Consider the following 13,772-nt stretch of genomic DNA (forward strand, 5'->3'; position numbering starts at 1 on the left):
ATGATGCGTCTATGATGTCATATTTAAGAGCATCCCTGATGGCTTGCCCGTGGGCCAATCACATGGCTCAGCCTGGACCGTCTGTACTATAAATCACATTAACATCCACGTTTTAAGACTGAATGTAAAGAGCACAGAATTAAATCTGATCTCAATATATTTTGAGTCCGGCTCAGTTGACACTAGGAGATACAGCTGCTGCGGGCGAGATGACACGCACACACACATAGCTGATAAACACGTAAACACAGTGGTCGAGCGGCATCCCAGTGGCCCATGTAATCCCCTTGGCTGTAATCTGTGCCTCTGTGCGCTCAGATTAGTTTAGATTGTGAATTTCTGTCGTTTCAAACAGAGGGCACGATCATCCATCAGCCACCATGTACGCTGTGACTACTAATATCTGACACTATTCGCATAGTGGTGAGTGCTGCCTGATTATATGGAATTGAACTTACTATGAATATGACGAAAAACTTAGATTCCTTTGAAACCCTTTAAAATTATTGGATTATTTACTGTGAAGCACAACCATCATTACAAGTGTCAATATCATAGCATCACGGCATGTGTATTATAACATAGCAATGCACCTGGTGCATTTTTGGCTCCAGAATACCCTGGTCTCTAAAGGTGTCAGAAAAAGTTAGTCCTTACTGGAGAAAAGCATCCATAAATGATATCAGCGAACTAATAAGTGAAACCTGCAAGCGCACAAATCTTTCACTGCCTGTGTTTAATTTCAGTTTTAGTTCAGCAGGGACTAATTCCACAGTAATTACATAATAAACTTATCTAACAACCACAGATACTGATTTTCTGTGGCAGCTGGTAAAACGACATCTGTATTCATGTAATTCTAAAGTGAGATTTCAACCTAAAACCGAATACGGACGCTCCGTGCACGTTAATTGTTTGTAAAATATTCAAATTACTGCACATGTGAAGCACATTTTTTGGCAAGAAAAAAACACTAAATTAATGGACTAAAGACAATGATTCAATGTAAAGTTTTTATATTCAACCTTACTATTTAAAAAATATAATTATAGTCTAGCCTTATATCTGAAGCCGTACTCACATATGGGGGGGTGTCGACGCTGTCGGTGTTGACCACCACTGGAGGGGGGTTGGCCTGAAAGAGAGAATGTCGGTGTTATTATTAATTACTTTTAATATCAAAGCACTCTTGCTGAGAACAAAAAGAAACACACAGAGAGCAGAAATAAGCACTTACTCGTCTCATGTTTTGGTACAGCATTTCGAGTACATCTGCTACAGATTACCACCATGGAGCGACGGCATACACTGCATGACATACTGCACAGCCCTTATACTGGGCAGTACTACTGTACTACATGGCAAACCACGCTATAGGACAACTTACTAAAGCTCTGCCACTGTGCCATAAAGTGTCTCAACAAAAATTCAGAACTGGACCACAAAACACTCGATACATTTTAGACGTTTTTTCTAATAGTAAAATAGTACAACATTGTACACTGCTGCACAGTACTTTATACCACCATCCTATTGTAGGTCATCCATATTTAATCTCTTAAATTAAGTCAACTTCCCAGATCCATCTGCTTCGTATAAATCCACCGACTGCAATCTCCCCTTCACTCCCATGCGCGCTCTGCACTCTACAACAAGTGTTTATTCCTTTCTTCTGCACCCAAAATCAGCCTCCTCTTTCTTCCCGGTCTCCTTCTAAAGAAGAGGCTTGGACCGATCTGTGCTAGGGTTGTGGCAGCTGCAGATGACTGACACTGGTTTCCATTTCCTATTTTCTAATCACATGCAAAGCAAAAGGCAGGAAACTCACTAATACCTACAGGACGTCGTTTTTGTCATTTTGCAAGAACATGAACGCCTTTTTTTTTCCCATTTCCAACCTACTGACTCCTGTTCCCTCGTCTCCTCTCACTTTCTCTCCAGAGAGTATCTAGTGCCCTGACGTCCACCTTTAGCACTGGCTCTAGACTTCTCAAACAGCCCAGCGATCAGCGTGCCAGTCCATTTAAGAACTCCGCTTCTTGTTCTGTCGCCAAAAAAAGTTGCCAAACTAACAAGTTAAACTAGCATCAAACAGGCAAGAGAACCAAACAGGCCACCATGACCATGACCATGAACATGCAGCAGAGCAGCAACAGCATCTATGTCTCTACTAATCTCTACCTCTCATCCACCCTGTCGCCACCCCCCCACCCCCCCAAACCCACCCCCCTCCTCTCTCACTGCCACATGTGGAACTGTCAGTCAAGCTGGCTGGATGCTTGATCCCACAAGGGAACAGAAGGGGGTAGTGTGGGGTGTAGAGGATTATAGGTATGGTGGGAGGAGTGAAATCCGCCTGCTGGACAACAATATTGAGAAATGTAGAGTGGGAAAAAAAAGGACACAGGATTTTTTTTAAAAGGAAAAAAATAAAATAAATAACAGCGTGAGAAGAAATTTGGAGTAAGGTTCAGAGAGACATGGATACAAGGAGGCTGGGACACAGCAGGTTAAGTCCTGCATAATGAGGCACTGAGGCCATGCTGACAGGTACAGCTGTTGTCGTCAGGATGTATGAGGACCTGTATTTATGTCAAAGAAGACAAAGAGGAAAATATATGTATTAAATATTTTTGGACTGTTATTTGATGTAGGAGAACACTATTCAAATGTTAATGTATACCTAAAGCAAAAATAGGATCTCTCAAGTTTGCTGCTTTTCAAAGAGAGCTCAGACAGTTTTAAAAGCCTTAGAAAAACACTGCAGATCACTACAACAAGGACACCAACCCTCTTTATCCTTTGCCACTAGAAAGCTCACATCAATCACATCAACATAAAAAAATCAAGAAAAAAACTTAATGACTTCTGATCCCAAACAAATGCATACATTGAGACTACAACCTGTAACAAAGTAACTAGGGACCGATATTATAGGGGTGGCCTGACTGAAGCTGTTATTTACCTAGGGGTGGCATTGAGTGGAATCAAATGCACTTGGTTCATTAGTCATTGGCATGTGTGACCACCTGTCATTTGGTTTTAGCATTTTGTTGGTTTGGGGGGGTTAACTGAATGCCTCTTTACAACTCTGCAGGCTTCAATTAGACTCTTAAATGTTAAAGCTCACGAGAGCACAATTAGAAAAAGACTGAACAAATATGAATTGTATAAAAGGGTTTCCAGGAGAACGCCTTGTGTCGATAAACATGGCAGCATAGCTTAGGTTTACAAAGCTGCATCAGGACAAACCACAAAGACTTCTGGAACAATGTCCTCTGGAAAGACAGAACCAAAGTGGAGATGTTTGGCCACAATACACAGCCAAACACAGCATATCAGCACAAACACCTCATACCTACAGCTAAGCATGGTGGTGGAAAACTAATGATTTTGGCTTGTTTTGCAGCCACAGGACCTTGGCATCATGCAGTCACTGAGTTGACCATGAACTTCTCTATATACCAAAGTATTCTAGAGCGAAATGTGGAGCAATCTGTCCAACAGCTAAAGCTTGGCCAAAACTGGGTCATGCAACAGGACAATGATCCCAAACACAATCCCAAGCAGCAGCAAGTTGCAATGGTCCAGCCAAAGTCCACACCTCAAACTGACTGAAATGCTGTAGCAGGAACTAAAGAGAGCTAGGCATAAATGCATGCCTGCAAACCTCAATGAACTGAAGCAACATTATAAAGAGTAGGCTAAAATTCCTGATTTAAAAACAATTACTTCAAGTTATCGCTTTTATGTAAGCCTCAACTGACAAAAATAATCTAGGAAAATTGATAAAGTTGTTGTTTTTTATATGTAAAAGCTCATATGATGATTATAATAAGGATAAGGATAGCTGCATTGTCAAAATGTGTCAGTGTGTGGGTATAATGGTGGCAGAAAAATCAATCAGTGAAAAAATTCTGCTAGAAAAAACACACTCACTGAATGTAACTCCAGTTCTGAGTATATGCACAGCCCCCCTGTGGGCTTTCCCATTGGTTGGGTGTGGTGGTCAGAGGGGTGGCCAGATTTTAGCCTGTGGACGACAGACTCTACACTCCTCACTTTCACGGGCCAAAACTTGTTTGTCACTGTAATTATCGTGTAGGCTTAACCTGTTAATACCAACAAAGATAACCAGTTAATTGTTTATTCTAATAGTCTTAGACAATGAAACACACTGACGGAGTCACCTCAGCTGACGCTACTGTATTAACACCTATTAACCACAGTATGGAATTTATTCCACTATGCATGCTAGTCCACCGCTTTGCCTAAACCTTATGTGACTCCCTCAGCAGAGGAAAAGCGTTGCACAATGCAGACAAGCTCTGCGTATGTGTCTCTTTGTCTGTTTGTGCGCACCATTCACAAAGCGACAAATCCAGTCCGTCACTCAGCTGGTGATTCCATTGGCACGCCATGTCAGACTGCAGCCTTATGTAACATCAATACATATTTGAGTTTGTGTGTGTGTGTGTGTGTATGTGTCTGAGTGTGTGAGGACAGAGTTGTGTTACATGAAAAGGCCAAAAGTACAAATGTGCAAATATAAACAAACAAGCACTCGGTGCACAAATACACAGGCACACAAAACATCCATATCCAGACAGTGTTTTGTTGTCCTGTGCAAGTGATTGTCAGTCGTTACATAACGGGTGTTACACCAGCTGTGTTATCATGGCATTATGGTTGGTTGAGTCCAACACAGGACAGCTTAGAGAGAGATCCAGACTATCCCACGTTTGTCTTATCACACAGAGAGACATACAAGTGATTAGGTCCTGAAGGAGGTCTGCATATGTGTGTGTGTGTGCGAGTGTGTAGACTTGGGGAAATGATTTTCCATTAGTGTAGCAGGCTTTAATCAGCTTCTAAACCATCAACGTAATTATTAATTAGCAGATGACTCATGATTGGATAAACAGAAATCAAGAATCCTATAGCATCTAACACACACACAATCACATATGGAAGAACACACAAAACACATACAAAGGCCAAAGTGTTGTGTTTCTCTAAAACCAACTCACACAGAGGTGAACACGGACCCAAACATTCATACAATCATAACATCATCGCTCGTTCTGACTTCCTAACAAGCAATGAAAATCAGACAACTTAATCAGATGGAGCATGACTCCATCCACTCAGAACAACCACTCTAATCACACTAATCACACCATCGCTACCTTCTAACTCTGTGATCACCGTGTCCGCAATAACTATAGCAAGTAGAAGAGAGCTACACTGTTACATTCATTTCCTTTACTATTCTTCATCTCTGTAGAGTTTATATAATACAACACATTTCCTGTTACACATGGATGGCTATGCTCTTTTGATTGTATTACTGGGAATCGCTCTTGCACTGCGCCCATCATCGTTCAGTGCTGTCCCATTGACTGCAGGCTTTATTTTGAAACCTTTCATTTGCTCTAAATCTGTTTTCTCTGTATTTCTGAATTACTTCCAGTATCCCTCAGAGTAAAAGAGAGACAAGCTATGAATATATTACAATTCATTTGACAGCCCAGAGTGCAGTTTTGTGTGGAAAACATCAGCAAAGCACTCGAAGCTTCAAGATAATGGCAGCAATACTGTAGTGACCTTATGCTTCTAAATTGTCCATAACACTGTGGTCAGATATAAGTACAACACTTGGAGATTGCTTTTAGCAGCCAATGTATTTGTAGACCTCCCATCAGGAAAACAAGAGAAGTAGCAAACGAATTCAATTCCTTTTTTGTAAATGTTGGACCTACTTTAGCAAATTTAATTAGAAAAAATGACGACCCAGAATATTAGGAAGTCTAGAAAGGAGAAAGTAGAGTGGTTAATTCTATATTCTTAGCTGATATTACCATAAAAGAAATAGTAGCAATTGTAGAAAACTTTAAAAATAAAAAATCTACTGACTGTGATGGTATAGACATGGTTATAATTAAAAAGACTTTAGACTGTATAAGTATTCCTCTTTGCTATATTTTTAATCTCATTACAATCAGGAGTATTTCCTGGTCGAATCATCATCATCATCATCATCATTTATTTATTTATATAGCACTTTAAAAACACACCTGGTAGACCAAAGTGCTGTACAATACTAATATGCACATAGTAATAAATCGAATGAAAGTGGCAAAAGTGATACCCTTATATAAATCAGGAGATAAGCATAGTTTTAATAACGCCAGTGTCTCTTTTGTCACAATTTTCAAAAGTGCTTGAAAAACTCTTTGCGCAAAGACTTGACAGTTTTATTGAAAAAAATCAACTAATAAATGAAAATCAATTTGGCTTTCGTAAAAATAGATCAACGGCATTAGCATTGTTGACTTTTGTTGACGATATTTCATCTGCAACCGATAATTATAAATACACAGTCGGGGTATTCGTTGATTTAAAAAAAGCTTTTGACACGTTACAACATTCTATTTTGATTTCTAAATTGTATAATTATGGTGTGAGAGGAGTGGCATTGAATTGGTTAAGGAGTTATTTAGAAAATAAGTCCCAATATGTACATTATCTCGGCAATACCTCTGAAAGATTGAAGATTGTATGTGGCGTTCCTCAAGGTTCAATTTTGGGACCTAAACTTTTTAATTTATATATTAATGATATCTGTGACGTATCAAAAAGGTTAAATTTTATTTTATTTGCAGATTACACAAATTTTTATTGCTCAGGAGAGAATTTGAAAGATTTGGTAGAAATTGTGATTTCTGAGATGTTAAGATTAAAAAAATGGTTTGATGTAAATAAATTATCTTTGAATCTGACAAAAACGAAATTCATGATATTTGGCAATCGTGTAAAGGAGGATGAAGTCATTATGTCCATTAATGGAGAATTGATTGAAAGAGTTACTGAATTTCACTTTTTGGGTGTAATAGTAGATGAAAATTTGACGTGAAAATCACATATTGAGTATATTAGAAAGAAGATGGTTAAAAACATTTATATTTTGGGAAATGTAAGCGATTTATTAGACGACAAAACAATCCGCATTTTATATTTTTCATTGTTTTTCTCATACTTTAGTTACTGTGTGGAAGTTTGGGGGATTACATATGAGAATACTATAAAACCTCTAAACGTATTGCAGAAGAAAGTGATACGAATGATTCATACCGTTAAATATAGACAACATACAAATAAATTATTTATAAAATCGAAATTATTAAAATTAGGAGATTTAGTGAAACTACGGACACTATTAATTATGTTTAAGGCTAAAAATAAAATTTTGCCTTTTAAGTTACAAAGATTATTTTTAATGTGTTCGGGGGGAGAAGACAGCAGAAGGAAATTTTATTTTAAGCATCAGCTAGCTAGGACTACACAAAGATTAATGAGTCCAACGCTTAGGGGTATACGACTGTGGAAGTGTCTTCATTATAATTTAAAGAATTGTATAAATTTACATTGTTTTAAAAAGTGTTGCATGTCTAAAACGATAACTCAATATGAAGAACGTGAACGAAATTGGAGTAAATTGAAAAAGGATCCATTATTTTTTGCCTCATTTTATTTTATTTACTTATCTTTTCTCCTTGTTACTATGTGGAGTGGTATATTCTGATTGTAAATTTGTTGTTTGGTTTGCGTTAGGACCGGAGATAAATGTTAGTTTGTTCCTTGCTTTTTGGTGCCCACTTGCAATATAAGTTGGATTGTAGATAGGGGGCAGGGTTTAATAAGAATATTTTCTTCTTCCTGCTCCTTTTCACACATGGTTGCAGTGCTTTACCGATAGAAAGTGTGGTTGGTTTGTCTGAAAGAACTAACTGTGGAAACTGTTGTACCAAGTGTGAAATAAATAAATAAATGAAATGAAATGAGATAGCAATACTCTGAGTCTGAAGGAGGCTGTTGTCGCAAATTACACTTCTTCCTTGCTCACTGGTCCATCTTTCTTTTAGGGACTAATGTAGCCAGTTTGTATTGATTCTAGCAGTACTTTGAATATAGTAATCAATGCTATTATTTCCATACAATTGAAGCTCTTATCAGATGTTATGTCAGTAAAGGACACAGTGTCCTGTATAAAATCAGTGTATGTCTCGTTCTCTACTGCCATGTGTTTTTTTTCCTTTTTGTAACGCACTCTCTATATCACCCCTATATAAGTGTGTAGCCTTTCATTTGAAGATCTTTCTACAAACAAACACTAAGAAAGCAATTTGCCCAAAATGCAGTGGCCAATAAAATAGCTGGAAAATAGTGACATAGAAATATATGTTAAGTAGAAGCATATGCTCTCTGAAACTGAACTACAGACCAATGTGATATACTCAAAGAAATAATACAGATTTCTTTCTCGTTAGCATGAGGTTATCTTTCAAATGATACTAAAGGTGGCCCTTTCCTTACAATACCAATAAATCCATCCATTTACTTCCGCTTATCCGTTTCAGGGTCGCTCGCGGGGGGGCGCTGGAGCCTATCCCAGCTGTCATAGGGTGAGAGGCGGGGTACACCCTGGACAGGTCGCCAGTCTGTCGCAGGGCCAACACACAGGGACAGACAACCATTCGCACTCACATTCATTCACACCTAGTGGCAATTTGGATTATCCAATTAACCTATCCCCACAAGCTGCATGTCTTTGGACGGTGGGAGGAAGCCGGAGTACCCGGAGGGAACCCACGCAAACACGGGGAGAACATGCAAACTCCACACAGAAAGACCCCGGCCTGATGGTGGAATTGAACTCAGGACCTTCTTGCTGTGCGGCAACAGTGCTAACCACCGTGCTACCGTGCTGCCCAAACCTAGTTCTAGATACCAAGGCTATAGTTAATTCTACACCTATTGAAATTTTGAGGATGAAATAGTAAATGATTAATTTTCTTTTATAATCAATCATTAGCTTGACTGCTTATCAAAAAAAGTGGGAAGTATTTGTTCATGACTTTATTTAGCACTAATAACAGGCAAGACCCACCACAAGTGCATCTGCACAATGCATAACTGAAAATTGTTTCTGGTATCAGCATCTCACTCAGTAGAGATAGATGGGAAATAACGCTGTTCCCGCCTTTGCTGTCCTCGTCTGACATACTTCCACCTATAACCTACCTGTACATGGGCTTGTATTCGTGGGAAGTGTTGTATGAGTGGCACATGTGGGGGTGTCTCCATTGAGTGTGCGGTCCAGATATACGTGTCATTGGGCCACAGACTGCCTCCTGTTTTGCCTTTGCTCTTTATGGGACTCTTTTTCACGCTGTCTCTAAGATTGGGAAACTTCCCTCTACAGCCCCTGTTGGCGAGGTTGGTAGGAAGTGTGCTCCACCCATTACCCCCCAGCCCGGAATACAAGGGGAGTTGTGGAGAGTGAAAAGGATGGATAGAAAGCGAATGGGAGGCATGAGGAAGAAGAGAAGGGCAGTTGTGGTGGTGGTGCTGGTACTGCTGGAACAGTGAGTGGTGACTGGGGGAGTGGAGCTGCTGCTGCTGGTGGTAGATTTGATGAGTCGAATGTGAAGAGAGCATGTGACTGGGCGAGGCTGGTGGGTGATACTGGTTGTGAGAATGATGCTGCAGCTGATGATGACTTGCTGACAGGTGAAGCAAGTGGTCGTTGGGGGAGTGATAGTGGCCTGGCGATAGGTGAAGCTGATGGTGGCTTGGCGAAGGAAATAGGCTGTTTGGGGACTGTGGGGCCAGATGGCAAGTTGGTGATGGTGGGCATAGCTGATGACTGGAAGATGGTGGCGCTATGTGGTAGTAGCTGGGAGAGGGAGACGGAGTGAGCTGTTTTGGCGGATGCCGTTGCTTTGGCTTTGGTGAATGGGGGTGGCGCTTTGGTGAGTGTCGAGGCGAAGATTGCAGTTGGTTATTCGGCGTCTGTACTTGCAATAAATTCTGGTTATGCTTCGAGTGAGAGTGGCTCTTGCTCGACTTGGCCTTCCCTTTGCCAGATTTGCCCTTCGTGGTGCCACCGCTGGGCTTTTTAGGGCTACAACAAAACTCATGGCTGTGGAAATAAGTGTTCATACTGACAAAGATTCATAAAAACACAAAGAAATCCTCTCTGTAGTCTTTACGTTTTGTTTTTTTATTTCTCGCTTACCACACTCTCTCCTTTACTGAGATGCTCCTCACCATCACTTCTGTCTGAATAATGTAGGTCATGCCTCTCAAGAACAACCAATCCCTCTCCGCATCCAGTACAAAGTAGGTATTTCAGCCCTTTTTTCTCATGTCAATAAGTAAATCTCACCGGAATATAAAAAAATCACAAAGTAATCCCTCCTCTTTAGGCAACTTTACTCGTGTTTCCTTTCCCTTATGGATTTGAGTGTGAATTAGTCGTCAAAAGCAAAGCATCCTCCTTTATTACCATTTTTAACACTCTCACCATCTCTCAGTGGTATGGTAACAGTAGGATAATAAAAGCTGGGTCCCAAAAAGAAACAGGAAAGCCACTTGGATAAGTTGACCACTCCTTCCAGTCCTGCTTTGTTTCTCTAGACAGTGTTCCAATGGAAGATTTCTCACTCCTGTGGTTAGTCCACTCCAGTCTTCAGTCAGAGTAATTCACATTATCCACCTACAGCACACTCCAGTTTTGTATCAAAAGTGTTGGCCCCTCAGCATTCATCACATTTGTATATTCCAAAAAGTCCTATATTGCATTTCCCTTTTCTCTTAAGATTTATATTCATTCTTTAAATCCAGCAGAAATTTAAAAAAAGGTCTGTAAGAGTTCTCATCATCTTCCTTCTCTCATCTTGTCTTGTTTTCATGGTATGATAGATTGAAATTAGCCACATCCCTCAGCTGCTCTCATCTTTCTATGGTGCCTCTTTCCCTCAGCATCCACCTCTTTCTCTCTCTCTCTCTCTCTCTCTCCCTTTCTCGGACTGGCCAATTAGGGGGCTTCCCCGGACTCCTGCACATGACAGCAGCCAGGCATAACTAATCGATAGGCAACCGAGGACAGCAATACAGCGCTCAGAGTCACAGTGTGTGTGTGTACAAAGAAGGGAGTGCTGTGATTGGTGGATTGCGGTCGCTTCCATCAACCTTTGTCTTGCTCTTTTAAAGCATCTCAAGACAGGCCGGGTCAGCTGGAATGCAGTGTTTGCAAGCGTTTTGTGTGTATGCCTTGGCCTACTTCACTGTCTCTTTGTGAATCATGATGTGGTTGCTTATTATATGTTTCAGGCTTTAATTTATCTATGGCAGAAGGTACGCCTTTGATCTTTTACAGTTGTGGTCAGGTATGGAAACTTAATAAATAACCATCTAAATTGTGTTTTTTATTTATTTCTTGCATACAGTGCCACGAAAAAGTATTTGTCCCATTGCAGAAAATCCTCAAGGAAAGTGTCCAGCTATCAGTTCACGCGCTGAAGTTCAAGCTCAGTTATTCAGCAGTTATTCAGTGACTGGAAACACCAAGTCCACCCCTGAAAAGCTAAAAAAAACCAAAACACAATGAAGGTTTTGGAGTGGCCAAATCAAAGTCCTGACTTAAACCCAACTAAGATTCTTTGGCATGACCACATCCAAAACCCTCCAATGTGACTGGATTAAAACAATTCAGCAAAGAAGACAGGACCACGTAGGTTTGGATAATTTTCTTCCCTTAATAAATGATCAATGAACAAAAAAAATAAAATAAAAAATCAAACATTTTGTATTTACTGAAGTTCCTTTGTCTAATATTAAGATTTGTTTGATGATCTGAGACATAAAAGTGTGACAAATAAAGAAAAGAAATCAGGAAGGGGGCAAATACTTTGTCACTGCACTACACTTTTCTCAGCGCTGAAGAGGTGTTGCAGTATGAGTAAGTAATAACGAGTAATAAAGAGGTGGCATTGCACCTTTATGCAAAAAAAGATATTTGGCATTGTGGGCCTACTGAGCTTTTCCTTTGTTTGTTCATTGTTTTGTGACGTTTCAGACAGTTTTTTTCTTTTTTCTATTCTTGGCTCCATATGATGTCAGCTAGGGGGTCATCTCAGGGACACAGCTCTGGCTGGAAACACAGAAGCACTATCCATCTGCTGTTCAAACTTTCTCATTATGAGAAAAGTTGGAAAAAAAATCGGCTTGTTTCTAACAGTGGATGAACTGTGAAAGAGCACCAAGGACCAGTATAATCTTAGTAAAGTATAAACTTGACACTTCTTATGTTTTCTTCCTGTTCAGATGGAACAAATTATTTACCTATGCAACCTTATACCCCAGAAAACATTCAGATATTCAAGGTTATTGAAGAACTTGCAGTTTACATGTTTAGAAAAATGTATGTGTCTCTTTAACAAACTTAGATGGACTTGGTTAGATAACCAGCAGGAATTCATACTATTAACTGATTTGGGTTAAAGTCAACACCTGGCAACACTTAAAAATAAATCAATAAATTCACCTTCTTTTTTTTACATTTAAGTAGATGCATAGATATGACTATAAAAAACCCTACTGATATCAGTTGAGCCTGTGCACAGTGACTGAGAAAAGGCTTATTTTTTTTCCAGATCAGTTTAAATATAGCTTCTGGCAGCCTACAGTTGGTATTTAGGAAAGAACAGGATCTGCCATTGGAGCTAGAGAAATGCACACACACATAGACCTATCTGGTTGTAGCTATGAGCCTGATGTCTTTATAATGTCAGTTAATATATAGCACAACTGGCCCCAAACCAAGCTGATAAGCAAAAGAGAAGCAAATAGAGATAAGGCACATTAAAAAGCAGCACCCATGTGGAGAGCACAAAGAGATGGAGAGAGGGCGAGGGTGGCAGAGAGAAAGCCTGTTGTAGCGGCCCAGTGCGTTACGTGTGTGTGTGTGTGTGTGTGTGAGAGAGAGAGAGAGTGTGTGTTCCCTGTGTAAAGTACTGCTAGCGCTGCAGGCTAAGCGCTCAGTCAGAAGAGGATGAGCAAGAAGAATAGGCTGTTAGCATCACAGCGCTAAATGAAGCCAGCACTAATATAGTGCTAGAGGGCGGGGTAGGAAGGGGTGGAGGCTGCTGCGGAAACATGAAAATACAGGGATGGGGTGGAGAGGGCAGACAAGGAGAAGAAACAAGGATGTGAGAATAAGATATTTCACATCTTAGAGCCTAATCCACAATGCTGCAGTGTGGATTAGGCTCATATGAGAGAAGTATAATCTGTCAGTCAGGTTCTAGTCCCTGCTGTGATTACTCCATTAGTACCAAAGGTGGGACAAACTTGACACTGCACCCCCAAATCTTTTTATTAGAAATCATCTGACTCAGCCTGCCTACACTGTGTCAAGCTCTACTTAGCTTTCTACCCCCACTCTAATTTGACACCACTATGTAATGTTTTAATTTAATTTTTTCAACAGAAAAACATTAGGAAAATAATAAATCAGCCAACGTTACACCATCAGTTCTGCACACTGGTTTAATTGAGTAGTTATTTTCTCTTCTGGGTCAGAACGACCCGACTATCCAGGAGAAAAAAAACAACCTTATTTGCTGAGTATAAAACCTTTTGTGCTCCATGCAATTACTGTAATAGATATTAATTATCCTTTTACACATGCACACACGCACGCACACACACACAGTCGCACACAGACAAACACATGAAAAATGTTCAAAGCACTGAATTCACACAATCCTTTCTTTCCTGTAAAAAGTGAAGATGTGGGCCACGTCTTTTTTGCTCCTTCATGCTTCACTCAAGCAAAAATGTTTTACTACTTATCTCTAAAAGCCAAAAACTGACCACACCAAGAGCCGTCAGCGAGGATCAAGTGTTTGACAGCAAAAACAGAC

At 40.0% G+C, this 13,772-nt stretch overlaps 1 protein-coding gene across 6 annotated transcripts in view; it reads right to left on the bottom strand.

The window, feature by feature from the left end:
• The window catches only part of LOC146369884 (discs large homolog 1-like protein), a 116,646-nt gene that overhangs the window by 46,314 nt on the left and 56,560 nt on the right, over window positions 1-13,772 (bottom strand). For all 6 annotated transcript variants that reach the window (XM_084910204.1, XM_084910199.1, XM_084910203.1 and 3 more), the window contains one exon: window positions 1,082-1,135. In XM_084910204.1, the coding sequence (XP_084766330.1) occupies window positions 1,082-1,135 (54 nt within the window). The remainder of the gene's footprint in view (window positions 1-1,081; window positions 1,136-13,772) is intronic.

The sequence above is a fragment of the Perissodus microlepis genome, chromosome 17 (assembly GCF_051167445.1).
Source record: "Perissodus microlepis isolate ML-2025 ecotype Zambia chromosome 17, ASM5116744v1, whole genome shotgun sequence".
Lineage (NCBI taxonomy): Eukaryota > Metazoa > Chordata > Actinopteri > Cichliformes > Cichlidae > Perissodus > Perissodus microlepis.